We start from the raw sequence: 23,102 nt of genomic DNA on the forward strand, positions 1-23,102 counted from the left end.
TATAGCTAATAATTTTCGGAGCTAAAATCAGGGTGTGTAGTTTTCTGAAATGTTAAGGTATTAAATGTACAAAGTTATATACATAAACTCAACATTTTGTTTTTTAGCAAATAAAATGACTTAACCAAGTGGTAGTTACTACCTAACTACCAGCACTACCATGTAGTTAGTTAACTAAGTACATGGTAGTGCTGGGAAAGGTACTTGGGATTTGTAGTCAACAATACTGCGGAGAAAGAGGCTGGGAATGCTGGGGAGAGACAGTTTGGATTCTGTATTTGTGTGTGTGTGTGTGTGCGCGCGCGCGTGTTGATCAGAGGATCTGTGCTTTATTGATAACCCTTCAGGATTGTTACCGTGAAGTACTTCCGATTTCCCCAGAGACAATTCTGTTCTCACTGTCGCTGCTCTAATCCAGGTTCTTAGGTTCCCATAGCCTCTTAGTTAGGCGCTCTGCTTTGTTCATTGAAGGTTGAATGTGTAGCTTCCGATTTCTGAATAGGTTGATGTTTTCAGTGTTTGGGGTTTTCTACTTCTTAAAACAGTGACTTTTTTCACTACACTCCTGTAGGCAATGCAAAGCTATTAAAATCTAAATTGCTGGGGCTTCCCTGGTGGCGCAGTGGTTGAGAGTCCGCCTGCCGATGCAGGGGACATGGGTTCGTGCCCCGGTCCGGGAAGATCCCACATGCCACGGAGTGGCTGGGCCTGTGAGCCATAGCCGCTGGGCCTGCGCGTCCGGAGCCTGTGTTGTGCAACAGGATAGGCCACAATAGTGAGAGGCCTGTGTACTGCAAAAAAGAAAAATCTAAATTGCTTGGTAGGTATTTAAGGTCCTCTGTGACTGGTTCTTCTCATGTAGTCTCTCCAGCTCCATTTTCAACTGCATTCCTGCAGGAGACGCACATCACACACACGTCTGTACCCAAAGTTCTCCATTTCGGTTACCCCTCCCCTGGAAAAAAAGCCTAATTGGGCTCTCTAAGCGTAACTTAGATACCACTACACTATGGGACCTTCCCAGGTCTCCCTAGAAGGAACTTATCTCTGTTCCTGTTTCATATTTTTGTTACCATTTTAGTTTGCGTTTTACTCTATGTGGTACAGGGTGCGTTAAACTGTATGTAGTGAATCCGTGATGTTAAGCCAGTATTTTATGCTTAATTTCTTGTAGTTAAGTGGATGATCCTTTGGCGAAATAGCTCACACACACACTGTTGTACTTGGAGGGCCTTGAATCGGTAAAAAGGAGCTGTGCCACATGGTTTTAAAGTTTTTGGTTTTCCTTTCCATCTTTTCTTGGTTTTTAACAACATAGTTTAATATTTCTTTAAGGTATGTTTCAAAGGAATGACTGTTCCCAGCAGCTTTCCCCATGTTTGGCTTTCCAGAGGCAACCACTTGCGCCTCTTCGAGCTGGTTATTTTGCTGTTCACCTCCCCATTTTTAGGTAGTATGTCCAAGTTGACTCGCTGTTTCAATTTTTGGCAGTTACTCATTCACAACAATGAATGGTGATGATTTAGTTATTTCCTCCCCAGCTACCCCCCATACTCTTTCTGTTTATATCTTTTGTTTATATTTTGATATACGCTGTATATCAAAATATCCCTGTGTATATTACGTGAACATTATTCACAGCTGTACGTGGTACTATGGACCACGGTAGCAAACTGCGATTACTTTTTTCACCTGCATAACCTTTTCCCTCCTCTGGAGTTAGTTTTTCTCTCTCTTGTCTTCTCTTTCCCTCTCCACCCCAGAGCTTTCCATACTTACCACTTCACATGCTTTCATGATCTTCTACATCTCCTGAAAAGACAGGCAGATGCATTGGGTAGTTTATGAATTTCATAATTTTGGAAGAAGTCTCTCCTGGAGCCTCCTGACCTGCTCCAGTCTAGACAGACGCCACTAAGTCTACGCACAGCTGTCGCGCCGGGCTCTTCACATGGTCTTTTGGGGGATTCTCTCTACTCTCTACTCTCCATTGAATCTTGTTTCCTTTCTCTTTCTTCTTCACGCACTCCCAGTGTTGCTGTTGAAATCCAAAGTCGAGCGGATTGATTCATTGTACCTTATCTTTTTTCCTCGCTGAATACTTGATGTGTCTGTTTTCCCCCAGTGTACTGTGCCCTTTCAATCTGAAAACTTATGTCCTGGGAAGTTTTCTGAAATTACCTTTCATGCTCCTCTCTGTTTACTCCTTTTGGATCACTGTTAAATCTATTCAAATCTTGGACCCTCTTATGATCCTTTAATTTTTATATGTTTTCTCTCCTAATTTTTACCTGTCTTTTTTCTACTTTCTTGAAAGATTTCAACTTTACCCTTCATTACAGTTTTGAAATCTTTTGTTTGCTTATTTTTAATTTCCAAAAGCTCCTTTTCTTCTCCCCCCGCCCTGTTTTATTGAGCTATAATTGACATAAAACACTGTGTTAGTTTAAGGTGTACAGCGTGATGATGTGATATGTGTGTATATTGCATAATGTTTACTACGAAGAGTTCAGTTAACATCCATCACCACGCACAGTGACAGACTTTTTCTTGTGACGAGAACTTTTAGGATCTGCTTTCTTAGCAGCTCTCGAACGTACAGTATTGTTGACTGTGGTCCTCGTGACTTATTTATTCTGTTATTGAAAGTTTGTGCTGTTTGACCACCTCACTCATTAATCCCACCCCTTTGTCTTTTCCGAACGTTGTTTCATTTTAGCCATGTTCTTCTTTCATTGATGCAGTATCTTCTGTCTCTCTGGATATGAACGATAAGTTTATTTTGAAATTTCTTTTGTCATTTCTCTCGTCTCTGACTGGCCACCTTGCAGTCTGTCTTGATCTTTGTTTGCCATGTGAGAGGAGCCGCGCCCCTCGGTTCTGTTCCTGTCCGAGGTCCTCCCTGCTGCCCTGGCGCCCAGGAGGAGGGCTGGGGTCCCACTGTCTGGCCCGCGGCGGGTGCGGAAGCTCCCTTCAGCTCAGCATCTCCCTCTGCCCTCGGCCAGGGTAGGTACCCTGCTTCAGAGACCCTCAGTTTTGGCCTCTCCAGAAAGTAAACTGCAGGCCGGCGAGATTTGTCTCTGTGTAGCAATGACTGCGACTTGAGCAGCTCAGAACAGCGCACACATTCAGTACTGTGGTGAGTGTGGGTGTGGAGTTGGGGCACCGCGCTCCTGGGTTCAGGGTCTCTAGAGGCCGCGGTCGAGGGTGCCCGGGGTCCTCTTCCAGCTCACGTGGCCGGGAGAGAGGTCAGCTCCTGCCGCTGTGGCACCAAAGCCACCGCTCCTTCCAGGCCAGCGGGGGAGCCTCAGTCTTAGGGGAGCCGGATGGAGACACGGCCTGACCCGGGCGGTGGTGCCCACCAGCGTGGCCTTACTCTGCGGGGAGGGACGGTGCTGCCCGGCTCGGGAGTGGCCTCACAGCCGGTCTGGGGACGCAGCTGCTGCTTGTGTGCACTTTTACCCGTCCTCACTGTACAGCCTGTCCCTGCCCCGCCCTGCACTTGCACAGGCGCCACAGCGCCTAGTCTTCTGGGGACTTTACGTGGGACAGTGGGCTTGGCTTGATCTTAGCCTCCCGACAGCCGCTGTAGGATTCAGTCTTGGATGCCAAATCTTTGACCACTTGTCTGTTTATTTGCCTTCTTGCTTCCAGACTTCTGTTCGCCCCATCCTTGTAGGTTTTTGCCTTTTTAGGAAACCCCTTTCCGGTTCTGTGGATGGTGCTTGAAGAAGGAGTAAGTGTTGGTACATGTGTGCAGTCTGCCATCTTGATGCACATGTTCTGAGACAGCCTTTTCCCTCCTCTGGTCCGGCACTTCAATTAGGTTCGGGTTGTTTTTTTTTTCTCTCTTCCATAAAAGAAGGGGAAAACGAGAAATTAAAAATTTCCCACTTCAGGGGCTTCCCTGGTGGCACAGTAGTTGAGAGTCCGCCTGCCGATGCAGGGGACATAGGTTCGTGCCCTGGTCCGGGAAGATCCCACGTGCCGCGGAGCGGCTAGGCCCGTGAGCCATGGCCGCTGAGCCTGCGCGTCGGAGCCTGTGCTCCACAACGGGAGAGGCCACAGCAGTGAGAGGCCCGCGTACAGAAAAAACAAAAAAACAAAAAAAATTCCCCACTTCATATTTCATATTTGTTTATTCTTTAATCTTATTTTCCAGTCACGTATGTGGGCTCTTAGCACGCGTTATGTGCCCCTGAGCGAAACTCCTCACCTTGGGCTTGGAGCAATTGCCGCCTCTTCTCTTAATCAGAATTTGTCTTGCCTTTTGGCCTTTTCTGTAAAACTTATCCTGAATAGATAGGCATATCCTTCAGCAATTAGTTCTCTGAGAGTATATCTCATATAAAATTGGAAATCACTAGCTGACATTTTTGGTAGGACCCTTTTCTGTTTGGGGAGAATGCCCTTTGGTATTAAATGATTAGAATCATTTTAGGAGGCAACTGATCCTAACATGAGGAAGCGCATATGTGCGCTACGTGTGTTCATTTACGGGCCAGAGTGTTGACTGGCCAGTGGCCCCTGGTGAAAGTCCTGTGCATCTGCTTACCAGTCCCAGTACTGGATGTGTGAGACTTGGGCAGCCGTGAAATGTCACATGTGAACGCTACACCTGGGCGTCTTTAGCAGCTGCTGCAGTACCTGACTCAATGAAAGCTTTTATCTCTACTGCTCAACCAGAAGGTGTGCGTAGCTAGCAGCACAGAGATTTGGCTGTGACATTTCGCAGCGGGAAAGAAACCAGACCCTCCCCTCCAAGTCCAGCCTTGTATTTTTGAGATACAGGGCATAGCCTCGCTCATTCAGTCTCTCAGCCCTTTGCAAATATAAACAGCCTTCTTCCCCTTCTGTTCTGGCCAGCTGGGGCCGAGCAAGAAGCCAGTGACTCTCCAAATGCAGTACATAGCTGTGCTCACATCCTGACCCTGTGATTTCCTGGTGGTTCTGAGTTGCAATGGAGACGGAGGGAACAAGGAGGCTGCAGGGGCCCCGGCTTCACAGAGCACTGAGCAGGGGTGGTGGGTGGTGGTGTATCCTCAGGCGGGGGTTGACCTGCCTCTCAGTGCAAGTCAGTTCGGTGATGGCCGGCCCTCCTGGTGCTGTGTGAGCTGGAGTGGAGTGGATCGGAGCTCCGGCGCTGTGTCTGGGACCAAACGAACTTCTCAGCTGCGGAAGTAGGTGTCATGTTCTATACCTGCTTTTTAGCTTTTGTCTTCGCCTGAAGAATTGCATTTATTTCTTTTTGCTCTTTGCAATTTAGGAGCATAACCTTTGGACTGTTATTCAATTGAACTGTTTCTTGTTTCCCAAAACCATCTTTGGTTTTCATTAAGCGGGGGATTCTCATCATTTTTGGAGTTGTCACGTCATCAGCAAAATCCCCTCTCTCCACACTAAGTAGGTACTGTGTGGTGTGTATGTATTTCCAGTTAATTCATTTCTACAAATGAAGTGAATCAATTTTTGCTTTAAGAAATTTTAATAACACCTCTTAGCAGATCACAGAATTTTCTTGTTCCTGTTTAATTCCAGCCTCCATCCAAATGAGAAAGAGAAATAAAATAATAAGGTAGGAGAGGCAGACTAGTAAATGTGATTAAATGAAATTGGTGGTGAGTCTGAAGACAGATAATTTTATCAGAAGCTCCATGGGTGTAGTGGAAAGAATATCAATGTAGGAAAGCCTGGATTGCATTGCCAGAACTGTGACTTTCTAGCTTTAGGACTTTGTACAGGCACATACATCGCTTAACCTCCTGAATCTGTTTCCCCATCTTTAAAATGGGGATAATGCTACCTTTCCTGATACAGAAGGTTTGCGTAAAGATTGAAAACGTCAAAGTTTATGAAAGAATTGTGGAAATGATAATGTTTCTCTGCAAATGTTGGGTGTTTTTCTGCTTTTGATTTATGTTGGTTCTTGGAGTGGAATTTTAAATGTGCATATATTAGGTTAGAACAAACCGATACCTAATAAATTCTGGAGAATTGAATTCAAACATTATTTTGCTTATTATACTTGGATAAATTTCTGTCTACTTTATTGAGGAGTACTTTGCATACAGTTAAATCCACCCACTTCAGAGTCTTTCATGTTTTGACTCTTCAGGTAAACTGAGTACTTAGATAGATATTTAGGTAAATTGAACAGATCATCTTAGCTAACAGTTGGTATGTGGTAATGTGTATGCCGAGTGGTCTATCAGATCCCCCTGCCTTGATCTGAAAAGTGTTTGTTTCCTGCTGTTGGTGTGTATGTGAGCTGCTTTGGTTTACACTGCTGGGGGGTTTGTAATCTCTCGCTGAACTAGTCTCTCAGCTCCTGGTTGGGGGCGCGGTGCAGAGGAGAGGCTAGGAGGGAGCCCCTGAGTTGAAGGGAGGAGGGAGGAGGACAGGCTGGCGGCGCCCGTCAGTCTCCAAGCTAAAGGTCAGGGGAAGCCTCTGTCATAGGGCTGTAAGTTGGAGGCAGGAGCGCTCACAGTCATTTCCTGTGAAAGGCTATTTTACATATTCACCCGAAGGTGCAGTAAGTCAGTGGGTCCCTGTGGAAAATGTCCTTGGGCTCTGAAGAGCAGGAGTGAATTCGTCTGAAGTCTCCTCTCCACGACTCTGTTCTAAACCACAGACTTTGAAAACTGGGCCTCAGTAGCCCAGATGGAGGACCCCCATCCCCTAAACCCTTAAAGGTCTCGCTTTCTCCTCAGAAGCCCTGTTTACCCCAGGGTAACCACAGTTAACTTGCCTTCTCTGTTACTAGGTGGGTTAGATTCCATTTCTTCTTCTACCCTTTGTAGAACAGTAACACTGTAATCATGAAAGTTAAAGATGATCGTTTTTAAAAATCGCAGTAATTTAGATCTATTTAAAGGAGAAAATAAACCCCCCGTCTCTCATCCTGCAGGTGGAATCACTGTTAACAGTTTGGTTGTGTGGTATGTCTTATAAAAAATGAGATTGCTTTACATACTGTTATGGAACCTGCTTTTTCAGTTATGTACATTATGGATTTCTTTAAACCCTGTTCAGGATGCATACTTCATCTCATTTAAGAGCTGTAGAGTGTACCATTATATGCTTTACCACGATTTATTTAACCTATCTTCTAGTGATAATTCAGCTTGTTCCAAATTTTTTTTTATCATACATAAGGTTCTTATAAATATCCTAATACTATAGCCATGTGCACGTGTCCAGTTATTTCCTTAGGTTAAGTTCTGAGAAGCAGAATCTCTGTGTCAAAGGGTGTACTGGATTTATATTTGAATATCTTATACCTAATCACAGTCTAAAAGAGCTGCTAATTTACTGTCCCACAAACAGTGGAAGTGAGCGCCTGTTTCCTCATACAGTTAACACAGAAGGTTTTCAGTGTTTTAAATTTTTGCCAGTCCTTAGAGGTAAAATGTGTCTCATGTTTAATTTGCATTTCTTTGAGTCTAAGCAAGATTGACAGTTTGTTTATTGGCCATATGGGTTTCTTTTGAGAAATGCCTGTGTACTTTCATCCATTGCTGTTAGTATGTTCAACGTTTTCCCAAAGTCAGGATATTAACCCTCGATCACGTACCCCAGCCTTTGATAAACTGTTGATGACATCTTTCTCTTAAGGGTCTTCGGTTTTTGTGTAGTCACATATGTTCATCTTTCCATGTGTGTGTGTGTAACTTCATTGGTGTCTCAGCCTTGGTTCCCGCCGAAGGAGACTCTTGAGATGAGAATTCGAGCACAAGTCGTTTTTGTAGTGTAAGGAACAAAGGTAGAGGTGGGGAGTGAGACGGAAGGACGAACGCCTACTTGCCAGCACTCCGCCGATGGCTGAGGCTGCTCTTGAGAAGTGTTCAGTAGTTTATTCCTGCCTTACGAGAACATCGCAAACTAAACCCTGTGAAACAGCTACCAGCATGTGTAGCTGCAGCTCGCAGGCGTCTGCAGGCTTCCTGACGGCTGTCGGCCGGGCTGCGGAGGCTCGGGCCTGAGGGCTGGGACGCCGAGCCTGCCCAGGCCTCCCGCGCTTGCTGCGCTTTGTCCACAGCGTCCCCAGTGTTCAGGTGCCCGGCAGTTCAGGTTTTCCTAGGTGCACAGAGAGAGTGCCAGACAGCTGCGGCGGAGGGGGGTCTCACCACCGAAAGAAAGGACCCAGCCTGGGGAGTCTCGCTGTGCCACTTAGCTGTCACTCTGACCGGCCCTATTCAGAGGGAGGGGAATTGGACTCCGCCGCTGGGAGCGGTGTCAGAGGATGGGGGGATTGTGTTGTACAAGTGCCACAGGTTGTTACTTAGCTGCACTTCCTGCCTGCTGGCCCCGACCGAGCAGCTTTTAGGCACCAAGTCGCAGACGGGCAGCTGGGAGTGGACCAGAGCCGGAACGGCGAGGCAGGAGGCTGTGCGTGAGATGCTGGCGGCCTCTGTGCAGGGCGGCAGGTTGAGAGGTCCCCAGCCCCAATAGCAGACTCCTCGCTCACATTGCTTTCTAGTTCCTGTTGAAAGCTCTTCGGGTGTTTTCTGTTTTGTTTTGTTTTTTAAATATCTGATGGGAGTAAGAGTCAAACACTTATTTTAGTGGTTAGCCAATTGTGCTAATATTATTTTAAAATAATCTACCCAACAGTTCTCAAACTTTTTTTTTTTTTTTTTTTTTAAGACATGAAAAATTAAATGCTTTATTTTAGAGTATAAACTAGAAGTTCCGTGGAAGTTCTGAAAAGAGGAAGATTCAGGAATAATCAGAGAAGGCTCCACGGAGTTCTCAAACTTTTTAAAAAGTTTCAGGACCCCGTTACGTTCTTAAAAAATTATTACGAACAGCAACAAAGCTCTTGTTTATGTGGTTAATAATTATGGATTTTTACTGCATTCAAAATTATAGCTGAAACATTAAAAATATTAATAGTTCATTTAAAAATCATAAAAGACAGGTTCACATATAACTCTATTTTCCAAATCTAAAAAAACCTAGAAGAGTGACAGTGTTTTATATATTTGCAAATTGCTTTAATGTCTGACTTGAGAAAACAGCTGGATTACCCTATCTGCTTCTGCATTCAGACTGTCCCCATATCACCCCTCGTGTAGTCTCAGGAAAACTTCACGGTGCAAATGGGAGAGATAGAGAGGGAAAAAAGGCCAATCGTGTTAGAATTAGGAAAGTAGTCGTGCCCTGTGGGCCTGTTGAAGGGGTCTTGGGGAAACTGCCGATCTAGTCATTTTGCCTGATGATGTCAACGCCAGCTTGAGCTGAAGGCGTTTTACCCTCCAAACCCACCTGGGTTCTGTGCTGAGGGAAGAGGTAGGGCCTGGACCTAGGATGGGGAACACCTGCTTGGGGTGTTGTACTCAAAGTCCCGGAAAAAGGGTGCAGGTTGAGGATGGAGACCCAGAGGCCAGATTGCTAGAAGTAGGAGACCGCGGGGGAGTCTGCTCCAAGCTGATGGGCCAGTGCAGGAATGTGGTCTGAGATCCCCTCATACGTTGATTAACCATGTCACCTCCAAAGTGGAACACTTTAAAGGACAGTAAAAATTTAAAATTATTATTAAATAAAAGCTGTATCAGACAATAAAATAATTACATAATTCACACCACGTAATAAGCGACCCCCCCAAAATCCCCTGCAGCAGGGTAGTTCAGGCAGGTCTGTCTCTGGCGGATGGTGAGCCTCGTTGCGTGAGCACTTCCACTTAATGCCACTGCCCACGTTTCCCACTGTGAGGCCGTCCCCTGCTTGCCCACCTGCAGTCGGAGGTGGCCAGCAGCTGCAGAGTGGAGCCTGCACAGAAGGTGATGAGTGTGAGTGGATAGGAAACCTTTATGAGAGAGCTCTGTAGCCAAAGATGTGTTCCAGAATCTTTTCTTGGAATTGAGTGGAACCTGGTAAGTTCTTTGTTGAGAATTTTGGTGTCCTTTAAATAGCTCTTCCTTGTGGCACTATTGCTTTTGAGCATCAGCGCTAAGGTGTGGAGGGTACAGGTGTTAACAAGTGTGCCTTATCCCCCCAGAAGTCTAAATGAGAGGCTCTCTTTCCCCCCAACTGCCTCTCATTTACCCACAATACAGTCACCATCCCGACAGGTGAGCTGGTTGTGCTTAGTAGACCCTGTGGACTGATGAGTGTAAGAGCCAGACTAATAACTGATTTCTGTTTACAGTTGCCCCTTGAACAACGCAGTGGTTGGGGGGTCCCAAGTATGACGTTCGACTCCCCCCAGAACGCAACTACTAATAGCCTGCTGGTGACTGGGAAGCCTTACCAATAACATCGACGTCGATCAACACATATTTTGTATGTTGTATGTGTATATACATTTATTTTATGCCTTCGTGACATACCTAATTTGTCCTTAATTTTTTCGATATTTCTAGGCTATGCAGTTCGGCTGCGAGTTTTTTCAAATTGTCGCAAATCCCCCCAGATTTTTTAATATATTGATTGAAAAAAATACACACATAAGTGGACCCTCACAGTTAAAGCTCGTGTTGTTCAGGGGTCAGCGGTACTCAGCAGTTTTACATCAGTATATGCTGATGTAAGCACTGCACCTGAAAACTCAGGACTCAGCCACGTGACTCTAAGGCTTCTTTTAGTGGCGATAGAGGAGTAAGAGCCTTAGAACTTGACCTGCTCTGACCATTTCTCTTACCTCTCTGGGGAAAAACACCAAATTAGAATTGTTCTAAGTCAGGCTTGTGTGGCTCCTGCAGAAAAGAGCTCTAGGCTGATGCACTTGAATCCTGAATAGCACCTGTTTAACGTGGTAGAGGAACATGGCTTGTGAGGCACGGGGCTTGCTGATCTTTCAATTCTCTGCACTCTTTCCTGTGTCGTTCTCCCCGCCTCCCCAGTCTGATGTTCTAGTCCCTTGACTTGGGACTAGTTTATCATTTCACTTGCTCGCTACCTACCCCGCACTCTATACCCAATAGTTCAGAAGTTAAAGCACGATTCTTGGCTCAGTTAACTAAAAACTCTCATTACTCAGCCGTCCCTCGTTGGGAGTAAGGAACCCCTGAGGGCCATGGTTTTTTAGGTCTGCAATTCTTTCACTATCCCTAAGGGGGTGTCTTTCAAATATCTTGAAACTAGTTTTAACTAATTTTCTTTTAAAAATTGTGTCTTTATGTGCATCTGATTTTTTTTCAATATTGGAATGTGAATTTACAGAAGGCCCTGTGGCTTTTTTCTAAAGCAGTTGTGTAAGATAAAACTATAATTGAACGGCTAGCTGGGCAGGATTGAGCTTTCGTGGTGTTTTGATATTTCACCTAATTTGGAAACGTTGTCATATAACCCTAGACAGTGGTACGTATTTTGACCAGCTAATTAAACACTGTTAATCACTATCAGGCCTACAGACCTGTAGTCTGTGTGGGAAATGACTAATCTCTAGAGACTTACCATCTGACATGAGAGAGGTCGTGCACCCACATAGCTGTGGCGGTCTGTAAATCACCCACAGACAAATCTGTTCTCGTGAGAACAGGACTTCGGGGGGCCTTGTGGGAAGGCTTCCTGGGGGACGTGGATCGTGTTGTTTTCGATCCTGAGCTTGAGTTCATTTCCCTCCCATACGTAGGAAAATGTACCCCCTATTTGGACCCACTCTCTTCCAGAGTAACTGCCTAGACACACAGGGTACCACTGATGTGAGTTCTTACCACGTGGGCACCAGCTTTTCTGGGGAGTACTTTAGGTTGGCCCTTGGCCTAGAAGTTCTTTATGAGGGACAGTAGCCAGAACGGTGTGTGCGACGCAGCCCTGCCTTGTGCTCGTGTGAGGAGGCCTCTCAGAGCTACCAGGAAGGATGCACAGGGGAGTGCCCCAGTTCTTCATAGCGCTGCCCAGGCCGCGTCACTAGCCTGCTGATCGCTTGAGTGAGATCTGCTGATCTTTCACGTTCCTTCTGCCACTCGCTTCTAGGTTACGTGGTTACTGTTTTAGGAAGATATGCCCAGGACAACCCAGTTTTTGGTTTTGTTTTTATAAAATTCCTCTGGGTGTGTTAAGCAGATCTCACGGAGAAGGCGGCTTTCATTCCCTAGAGCATCTGTCTGTTGAGAGGTGGTTGTGGGAGATGAGGATTCCCTCTGGTAAACTGATAAAATAGATTCATGCTATTTTATGGTATTCTTCTTGAATTTCTCAGGAAAAGGAGAGTAAATTAAGAATGGATTTTGAGTAGTATGCTTTGTGGTAGGGAGCGTAGATGTGATTGTGGATCTCTTCCTATAAGCATTTTCTGAGTTCTGTGTGTACGGTATTGATTTTACAGTCTTAACAGAGCAAGGCATCACCAGGGTTAATACTTGTTTCTTACTGCAGAGAATTACAGACAGACAAGGAGAGAGCTAGATAATACAGATAAATGGTCATCTGAGTCTAGAAGATTGGAAAGGAGAGCTGCTGTCCATTGCCACTTAGTTTCTCCATAGCTGGCTTCTCAAGCTTTAATGCAGTTAGGCATCATTTGGAGTCTTTGTTAAAATGCAAATTCTGATGCCTTAGGTCTGGGGTGGAGTCTGCATTTCTAACAAACACCCAGGGGATGCTGGTGTTGCTTTATTCAGGGACCACATTTTGAGTAGCAAGGGTCTGTAGAACACTAGAACACGTGCAAATCTAACGTTTTTGGTTTTGTTTTGTTTTGGCCGAGCTGCGCCTGCCTTTGCCTTTGGGGATCTCAGTTCCCCCGACCAGGGATGGAACCTGGGCCACGGCAATGAAAGCGCCGAATCCTAACCACCAGGGAAGTCCCGCAAACCTAACTTATAATAATGACAGCCGTATATGTTGAATGTTTTTTCTGTACCGGGCACTGAGCAGTGGGACAGAGACCAGAGGGTGGGCGCTGGAGTCTGGCAGTAGGGGTTCGAGCTGAAGCTCTTCTCTTTCCTGTCTGATTTTGGGCACATTTTCTCTAAGGCAGGACTCTCAGCCTTGGCGCTGTTGACCTTTTGGCCAAGAGAATTCTCTATTGCGGGGGCTCTCCAGGGCATCGTAGTATGTTGAGCAGCACCTAGCATGTACCCACAAGGTGCCAGTAGCGCCCCCCGCGCCCCGTCCTGTTGGGACATCCAAAACTGCCTCGGAGGCAGCATCACCCCCCCGCCGTGGGGAACCACTGCTCTAAGGCTGCTGTTGAAATGGGGCAATTGGGGGATTTTGTGACGTGCGTGATGCACTTTACATAAGCAACTAGTTTTGCTTTATCATGTCGCTCCTACAGAGAAGAGGAGGAAAGACACATGGACTAGCCAGTCCACAGTCTCTGCCGCATCCCGTTTCCTGGGGACTATCGTTGGGTACTCCAAGTGCCAGTTCTTTATTTTCATGAAACGTTACTCATTGTACTGCGGGACAATAGCAGGGATTCCTTGGGATGTTTAGGTGGGAAGAACCGAGCTGCTAACCAGCTGGTCCTGAGCCCCTCCCCTTTCTCGGGGCGCGCCGGCACACGCTCCCGGCCTGCTGCTGCAGTCCACACGCTCGCGTGCGGCGTGTTTCTTATCTTTCTGTCTCCGGACCTCTCATCCCTCACTTTTTTCTGGGGTGTGAGACTAGATAACTAAGTCGTCTTTCAGGATTATGCCTAAAAGAACATCTGAGTTAGGGTTTTCTATGTTTGTAAGCAAGGGTCATCTCTCCCAATAACAATTAAAAAATTGATCAGGTAGAAATACCATTTCTTAAAATCGATTATAATTTTTGCCTTGCTTTCAGGATATTCTTTATAAGAAATCGGTGATACCTTTTGAAAACTGAAGTGCAACTTTGGTTTCTAACGGTTGAAATGGAAGCTAAGTCTTTAATAAACTAATACTGAGGATGGGAATGGGGGAGGATGGAGAAAAGCATGATTTTAAGACAAAACACAACGAAGCTTAAACGTTGGCTTGTGCAGTTTTCTTGGAGAAGTCGGTCCAGAGGGCACATTTAGATGCCAGTAGTTAGACTGCTCTAATGACAGTTTTTAAGAGTTGGTTTTATTAATTTCTTTGGATGATACCTTAAATGACTTGTTAATTACTTTTTATACTGTTCAGATTCTATTTAGGACCATATGTGCTAAGCGTTAGTTACACCCGTCAGCAGCTCTGTGCTTCCTGTAGCTCCCCAGAGAGTATCTGGGAGACAGGAGAGCTGCAGCGTTTAGCGGCCCTTCCCAGCGCTCACTGCCGGGAGGCCCTCGAAGGTGGGAGGCCTGGACCACGGTGAGTGCCTGCCAGCCGGCGGGCTTCATACGACCCCCGCTCCCACTGTTGATGGGTCCGTAGGGCATCAGAAACCACTACAGAAATAAGAAAATACTGTGTCAAAAGTAGAAGTTACTATCATTTTTCTTAAAATGTTTACTGCGGCTGTATTTATTTTGACCAGAAGGGAAAAAACAGAATTAAGGGCACAGTTCTTTCTTTTTGCCTTGTATAAGAGTTCTGTGTGTTACACTTTTTTTTTTTCCCCTTGGCTGTTCCGCGACCAGGGATTGAACCCCGACCCTCGGCAGTGAAAGCGCGGAGTCCTAACCTCTGGACCGCCAGGGAATTCTTTTGAAAAATGTTTGTGTTGCAGATAAACGTTATGTCCCTGTTTAACAGAATCTGGAAGGCAAAGGCATGGGCTCGTTTTCCCTTCTCAGTCTCAGCTGCCTGCAGAGATTCCAATCACAGTTGGGTTTCACTGTCTCCAAACAGGGATGTGTATTTTTTGTTGTTGTTCCCATCTTTCCCTTAATGCCTTAAATTCAGTCCCCACATCTCCCAATTCAGAAGTTTCCATCCCTTCTAATCACTTAGACTGATTAGAATACTTCAACTGGTATTTAAAATTGGAGTTACGTTTCTCGTTGTGAAACCAGAAGTATCTTCTGTTACAGGGAGGGGGTTGGAAGGCAGGGGGAGGCATGTGCTGACCTGAGGGGTCCAGCCGGTCACTTTATGGAGGAAGGGGTGGGGTGCTTGGACACACTCCCCCCGGAACAGCCTCACGTAGCTTCTCCCTGACAGTGGCCTTCTGAGAGCCAGGGACTTGTGCCCTCGCCCCCTCCCGTGCCCCCCGCCCCCTGCCATGGGTCTGTCTACTCACCTTCTGGACAAGTAGAGCCCAACTTTTCCAGTGAGAATTGGAAGGAAGAAAAAAAAAGCAAAAGTTTTGCAGGCCCCATATCATAATTTTTGTTTTATTCTGTGATTAAGAAAATGCATGAAACAAAAAGCTACGTGGATTCATCCAATAACAGCCTCTGAATAGCTGAAGCTTTTATTCAGGCAGCGTTGCTTGGTCTTTTCAGTGGGTTCTCAGACCCCTCACGGTAACTTCCAAGCCTCCTGGTTGAGGACCCACAGGTTAGGGATCTGTGCTGTGGAATCTCTTGCAGAGCTTTAGGATTTCAACTACATTGGGTATTACTTCACTCATGACTTTTCTTACTATAACCCACCTTCATTCTCCACTTTTTTGAAGCTTATGTTGTGTACTTGATTCTTGAACTCTCTTTCTCCATACTTTTTTCTGAACTTTCCGGAAGGTTCACATCCGAACTGAAAGCTGATTACAGACAAGTAGCGATCCTGATTTGGATTTCTAGCTGTATCACAGGTGACAAGCGTGAAATGTTAAAGCTCGCGTTCTCAGCCTGTCGTCCTACTCCCAGTAACCTGTACAAGGGGGTCCCAAAAGCAGACCACCTGCTCAGAGGTCCCCAGAGGAGCTTTTTAAACATGTAGATTCTCGGGTTTAAGCTCAGGAGGCCTGGGCTTAAAGGTCAGGAATCTGTAATTTTTAAAGTTCCATAGATTATTTTGATGATGAAATTTCTGTACAGTCATAAAATCTGCTTGTAGTGGCATGTTGTTAGACCTTTGTTCTTCTTTTATCGTTTTTTCTGTACTAAGGGGCCGGCGGAATTGGGCCTCTGCGAACATGTCCCCGCCAGGGTTGGACTGACTTTACTGTTACTTTTTTCTGGGTCTCTCAGCGTCACCAGGCTGACGGGGAAAACAGCATGGCTGCTGATGCGCTAGTGTTCTGGGTGGCCTAGCTTCTGCTCTTGGCCTTGGTTCCTGTCTGTAAGAAGAGGGGTACACAGTAAACGATAGCCTCTTGCCTTTAAGTCTTAGATGCCGTGAGTTCTTATCTAGTTGGATAAGAGAGAATAGTTTGTCTTTTTATCCGCAGCCTCTGTGTCAGTGTCATCTTCATCTGCTCAGTCCACTTTTCAGTTAACTCCAGTCTGGTAATCAGGTATCATAGCTGCATCAGCCATGGCTTGTGGACTTTCTGTTCAAGTACATATGCTGGATGCAGACATATAAGCAGGTCAGCAAACTTCAGATGGCCAAGGACCAGTTCTCATCTCAGGCTGTGAAGCAGCAGCAATCAGAGTTGCATCCTTTCACTTGGAGGGGTTACTGCATGTTTTTAGAGGGAGAGGGTGGGTTAAGAGCGCTCCCTACCTTGCACCTTCTGAGAACTGTGGTCAGATGTCATGCAGAATCGGAAGTCGGGGAGTCGTCTTTTTTTTTTAAACTTGAAGATTGGTGTCTGCATATACGTGTGACTTAATATTAGAGACAGTGTTAATTAAACAAGCTCTCTTCCCATATCTGTCCAGTGTAAAACAGGTTTTTAATAGTTGTTGGGAATACCCATCAATCACAAGGATATAGTCAGGGACCATAGTATTTGAGCCAGTGGGAATAATCAGATAACTGGAAACGGAGGTGACAGCTGCCATTTAATGGGAGATTACTGTGGGCCTGTTGTTCTGCAGAGATAGTCATGCCCCCCCCCCATATTATCAGTATTTTAGTTCTCAGAACATTCCTGTGAGGTGGGTGCTCTAAGCTGAGTAACTTGCTCGGGGTCACACAGCCAGCAAGTGCTCAGTGAGTGTCTGAACGATTTCTACCTCTTGACCAGTTTGGGCCCTAACCCTCCCCATTGGCCCCTATCCTTTGTCTGTATCTTCTCCCTCCTTTTTTGCCACAGCATGTTTTCCCCCCGAACCTGTTTTCTTCGGGTTCTCTTTTACAAGCTCATTCCCCTAACCTATGTTGCTGTTGTTTCTCCCACTCCAAATTTCAGGTTGAAAGAAAAAAATCTCTGGTGGGTTTGAGGAAAGTATAGGGCCACAGGTAGGTTTTCTCTCTATCTTTTTTTTCCCCCCTCTCCCTTCCTGTTCATCTCCTCTTTCTCTTAGAAGGACTTGAACCCCATCTCTAACCAGTTAGCAGCGGGCATGTTGAAGGCAAGCAGTTCTTGTCTTGTGCGTTAGGGAACCTTAGCATCTAGCATCTCTGTCGGGCATGGGCCGTCCGTGAGTGTGTGGGGAGTGGATCCAGTTCACGCCATACGTTAGTTGAAAAGAGCCTTGCCTGCTCTGTAGAAATTATGCTGTGTATCCACTGGGATCTACAAGCCTCTCCAAGCGAAGACCTTTTGTTGTTTGGCCAAAACACACTGCTGTCCTCGAAGCGGCTGTTAATAGTTAGGCTTGAGCGTCTCAAGTGAAGCCGTGTCAGCGAAGCCATCCACGCCGTTACCCGTTACCCTGCGCTGTGGGCAGGTCTGTCTGCATCGGCACCGAGACCGTCGCCCAGACTTGCGTCTTCTCTCTCGGTAGCGGAGCTTTACGCTTACTTGTGTGGACAGATGTGTTAGCTAGCCCTCGGAGGTCTTGCTTGTATTTTTGTTTATTAATATGCTTGACTACAGAGCACTCTGTGAGCCGACACAGTGCTGTGGCTACGCGTGAAAAGCGCTGATCTCACGGGTGAGGGTAGCTTAACGTGTAGAGAGAGAACCTGATTGTGGAATCTAATGTGTGCAGAAGTGAAAACTGAATGACTGGTAACTGGATCCTTTGTCCCCCTCCTGCCCCACCCAGCATGGTTTCTGCTGTAAAGAGAACTGCAATCTATTGGACTCCTTTTAGGGTAAGATTATGGAGAAACAAGGACAAGGAGGAAGAGCCCCAGGCAGAGGGTCAGAAAGGAAGCTTTGGTGCTTAAAATCGTCCTCAAAGATGATGTAGCCGTGAGCAAAACTTTGTCACTAATTTAATGAGTTCTGGTGTGCTGAGAGGCGTTTCTCTTTTTGTAAAGTATCGTTTACGTTTACATTTTCTTATGATGTATCAAGGAGAGGGTTTGAGAAGTGAGGGGTTTATTGCTTCTTCACAGTTAAGCGGGCATAGACTGGTTTCAGCGTCCTTTTTTACCATATACTTGACCTAGGGCTTGTTGGAGGCCTGCATCAGAGGCCTGTCTGAAAAATACCTGTGTTTTGTGGAGAGAATCCACACACCAAACAAAAAGGAAGGAGAGGCGACCTTTCCCCCTTTGGGGACACACTGTAAACGTGGGGATGCCCCGCCATCTACTCACCTTCTGGTGTATTATTTCACAGCGCTGGTCCCAAAGGCGATAACATCTATGAATGGAGATCAACCATCCTAGGGCCTCCAGGGTCCGTGTATGAGGGTGGTGTATTCTTCCTTGATATCACTTTCACACCAGAATATCCCTTCAAGCCTCCAAAGGTAAGAAACTCCCCCTGATTTATGCTAAAATTTACATACTCCCATGAAAGGTTATTCAGGCTTTTAAAACTGAGTTGTTAATCGCAAAGAAATAGATTTCTGTTATATCTTAACAAATCTCTAAGTACACTTGAACATACACAAAACACTTCTTTGGGTTGACTTTGCCTCTTTTGGCAAAGACCATTTCTAAGAGTACGTGCTTTGTTTTGATGGGGCTTAAAATCCTGCTAATATTTATAGTAACACAGTCAGCAGCCTATAAATAATCCTCTATTTCCCACTCAACAGAAAAAGTTTCTGAACAGATAAAAATGGTGTCAGAATATCCACGCACTAAAGCAGTTAGAGAATCTCCTACCAGACAAGCCTTGGATTCCGCTCCTTGTCATCTTCTGGTCTTGTTCAGATCCTGCCCCAAGCTTGCGCTTTCTCGTCTAGGATGGGCAGGGGTAGCTCAGTCACTGTCTCCTGTAACACTCAACACTGTGATTCTCATTCGCCCAGTCGGAAGGAAAACCTCTTCTCGGGGATGGGGTGGACTGCTAGGGAAAGAGGTACAATTGCAGCCCAAGAGGTGACCGCAAGTCTGTCACTTTAAAAAAAAAAAAAAAGTGGTAAAGTGATAGGGTTTTTTCACTTTTGAATGAGTCAGTGTATTTCACAAATAAAAAGTAGGAGACCAGACAAAGTAACCCAGGTTCGTGGGGCTGTTGATTCGTCTGCTGCTGTGGTCCTTACCCACTTGTAGCTCCTTACCTGTGGAGATTCTGTTTAAGTGAATTCTCTGATTTAGGTAGGCACGATTATCTTGCAAGATCTGATATATAAAGGTCAGAAAAAGCAGAAACAAACCTCATCTTCCAATATATTTGTCAGCCTTTTAGGTGTGTGATCATTGTTTGCTAAGCACTTTGTCTTTATGTACCCACTGTGTTTGTTTGAATTAGATTCTAAAGCTTGCTTTGAGGCCATGTAGTACTACCAGCTAACACAAGAGGTCAGCAAACAATTAGCTGTTCAAACTTGGAAACGTTTGGAAAATACTTAATACATTAAAACTGCTAAAGATGAATTCAAGAACTATACAGGGAACTATATCCGATCTCCTGGGATAAACCATAATGGAAAAGACTATTAAAAAAAGAACGTGGGGCTTCCCTGGTGGCGCCGGTGGTTGAGAGTCCGCCCGCCGATGCAGAGGGCACGGGTTTATGCCCCGGTCCGGGAAGATCCCACATGCCGCGGAGCAGCTGGGCCCATGAGCCACGACCGCTGAGCCTGCGTGTCCGGAGCCTGTGCTCCGCAACCGGAGAGGCCACAACAGTGAGAGGCCCGCGTGCCGCAAAAAAAAAAAAAACATGTATAACTGAGTCACTTTGCTGTGCAGAGATTAGCACAGCATTGTAAATCAACTATACTTCAATTAAAAAAAAAATACTGAGGTTACCTTGCTTTTTGTTGATGGATATTACTTTTTAAATGAAATTGAAAATCCCTGAGATTGTATCAGTGAACACTTTCTAATCTCAATTTCATGAAATAGTCTCTTACCCTATCTCTTATCAGCAGCCTTAGTTAAACTGTTTTAAAAACAGTTCACTTTTTAAAAAGACCAAATGTCTCTTTCTTTAAAAGTTTTAATTAGGACCATTTAATTGAAGAGGCAATTTAGTAAAAAGTTTGTTTGCTGTTCAGATTTCATTTAACACTGTCTTGTTTTTTAGGTTACATTTCGGACAAGAATCTATCACTGTAATATTAACAGTCAAGGAGTTATTTGCTTGGACATATTGAAAGATAACTGGAGTCCAGCACTAACCATTTCTAAAGTCCTTCTTTCTATCTGCTCACTTCTTACAGACTGTAATCCTGGTAAGGTTAATAATTCTTTACCTTGTTTTATTCCTCCTCACCTGGAAAATGGTTATTTTCCACGTAAACTAAGATTTTCTAAAGATAAAGTTCAGATTTTATTTTTGAATGGGCTTTCAAGGGACAAAAACTCATTGCTTTTCAAAGCAAGTTCTTATCAAGAGTTCAATCTACTAGGTGAAAAATGCAGCGGACTTCACCATTACTTGACGTGTTCTAGCAACAAGGTGTTATAAATTGAAGACTTACAAAGATTGCCTTAGGTTTTTGCATCTTCATTCTCTGCCCTTTACCTTTTTTCCCTTTTTGCGTGTTTCCCATGCAGAAACGGCACGCACACTTGGGAATGTTGTCACCCACCCTCTGCCTGCGGGTCTGCTCAGCACCTGCCCACAACTGCTTACTGACGTGGCGTTGTTTCTCTGCTGCACACTTAGTGATTACCAGACTGTGGTTTCGTCTGGGCCTTAATTTCCTCTTATTAAAGACTTTTTTTCTAGATAAAGAAATATAAATTTAATTACTAAAGATTTTATTTAGGTTTCAGAGGAACACTGTACTTAATCGGAAGTACAGGTTCTGACCTGGCAGCTTTGGGTCTTTGCGGGTCAACAGAGTAGAGAGGTAATAGCGTTCGCCTGCAGTAGCCCTGAGGCCTTCACAGCGCTCAGTGTCACAGGTGGTGCCATCGAGCAGGTGGTCCTGTGGGCACAGCTGGGTGTTGTTCACTGCAGCCTAGGGCCTTGCGCGTCCCGTGCCCCGACGCGCAGGAGCAACACCCTTCCCGTGGGGGTGGTGGTCGGGGGAGAGACGGAATGAACTAAGGAGGCGGGGCCAGACCACTCTGTCTGGATCAGGATCCCCCTGCATCCATGCTGTTTTTTAAAGGCCAGGAGGAAAAGTATCCCAAATGGTGGAGTGGTTTGATCACAGCTACTCTGTCCATTTCCTTGCAAGCTGTCACTAGCTTATTTGCTGAAACTTAACAATGTTCCTTTCCCTTCTTCGAAGTAACGTACATTCTTTTCTTCCAGCCGACCCCTTGGTGGGAAGTATTGCCACTCAGTATATGACCAACAGAGCAGAACATGACAGAATGGCCAGACAGTGGACCAAGAGATACGCTACATAAACTGGGTTGTCACAATTCTCTACATTCTTTGTCTGTCACAGAGAGAGCTGCTTATGATTTTGAAGGGGTGGGGGAGGGTGGGCGTTGGTGAAGAGTAGGGTATTTCTATAACAGATATTATTCAGTCTTATTTCCTAAGATTTTGTTGTAACTTAAGGTATCTTGCTACAGTAGACAGAATTGGTAATAGCAACTTTTAAAACCGTCATTAGTTCTGCAGTATGAGCTGAAATGCAGTACAGAGAAGAATAGACGTTTGGGTTCAGTTGCTTGTAGTCTGTAAATCTGAAACAGCTTAATTTGTACAGGTTACACACCTGGCCATTTATGTAAAGTCCTTCCAAGACTACAGTCTTTTGTTTTAAAAAATTGGAATTTGTTTTCCCTTCTTGGAGGGGAACAGTGATATTTAACAGCTTTTAGAGACTGTCATCTCATATATACAATGGAACATGGCTATAAGACACCATATAGGAAATATGAGTAGTTATGTACTTTATTTTATATGCCAGTCTACTTTCTTGTGAAAAGACAGAGGTTGAATCAGGACTTGTGAAAACCTGTAGTAAAATACCTTAAGCTGTTAACTGTAAGGCGTGGAATAGGAGTTGCTCAGTGGATTGGTTCTATGTTGTGGACTGCCTAAGTCTGCATTTGTTACTGTGCTAATAAACAATATTAAAACCACCGCCTAACGCTGCTGTATTCATTTACTTCCTTTTGCCTTTTTTGTAGTTTCTTTCTTCTTGATAGATCTTTGCTACTCAAACAGCCTAAAAGGTAATGCAGACTGTGCGCGCTGGTGTTGTCTACCCAGCACGTGTGTTAGGATTGGTACGTTACTTGGATTTATCCAACAGCCTTGCAAGATAGGTGCCTTAGGGAAGGTTAGATAATCTAACTCATGATCTTCCAAAGGCAGAGTTCCGCTGTATCTTCGTCAAAGCATTTTCCAACTTGGAAGCGCTGTGGTGGTAAGTGCGTGCGTGAAAAGTGGGCTCTCATGGAGAAACACCCCTGCCACAGTGGAGGGAGCCTGGCGGGACCTAGGTGCACACACCTGCTCCAGAGAAGCTCGTCCAGGGCCCAGGGCGGAGGTACCTGCACTCTCATGACGCATTTAAAAAGAACGCGGTCACTCTGTGTACTAACGGATCTAAGCTGCATTCAGCAGACGAGCAAACTGCAGGATCTATTATATTATTTTTAAAAAACTGTAAAAGTATTTATCCATCTATGTAAAAAAAGAAAGAAAAAACAACAAAAAAAAGCTAGAAGCCCAACACCGGGAGAAAAGGCAGGAAATGACCTGACCATATCTGAGTGACAATTGTTTTACCCAAAGAAACATGATGAGAAATGTTAAATAATTCTAAATCGGCTAGTGCGGCCGCCACGTAAGTAAGTTTTCTATCTTTATATACAGTAGTTCTTGGCTTGCACTCACTGAACTGAGCCAATTGAGTTTTTTTTTTTTTGTGGGAGGGTGGCTGCACTGGGTCTTCATTGCTGCGCGTGGGCTTTCTCTAGCTGTGCCGAGCGGGGGCTACTCTTCGT

The 23,102-nt window shown here is 45.2% G+C and overlaps 1 protein-coding gene across 2 annotated transcripts in view; it reads left to right on the top strand.

The window, feature by feature from the left end:
* The window catches only part of UBE2E1 (ubiquitin conjugating enzyme E2 E1), a 76,298-nt gene extending 54,070 nt beyond the window's left edge, over positions 1-22,228 (top strand). For both annotated transcript variants that reach the window (XM_060298647.2, XM_030876326.3), the window contains exons 4-6: positions 18,406-18,538; positions 20,266-20,413; positions 21,448-22,228. In XM_060298647.2, the coding sequence (XP_060154630.1) occupies positions 18,406-18,538; positions 20,266-20,413; positions 21,448-21,545 (379 nt within the window). In that variant the 3' untranslated portion in view covers positions 21,546-22,228. The remainder of the gene's footprint in view (positions 1-18,405; positions 18,539-20,265; positions 20,414-21,447) is intronic.
* Positions 22,229-23,102: the final 874 nt, after the last annotated feature.

The sequence above is a fragment of the Globicephala melas genome, chromosome 4 (genome assembly GCF_963455315.2).
Source record: "Globicephala melas chromosome 4, mGloMel1.2, whole genome shotgun sequence".
In the NCBI taxonomy this organism is placed as follows: domain Eukaryota; kingdom Metazoa; phylum Chordata; class Mammalia; order Artiodactyla; family Delphinidae; genus Globicephala; species Globicephala melas.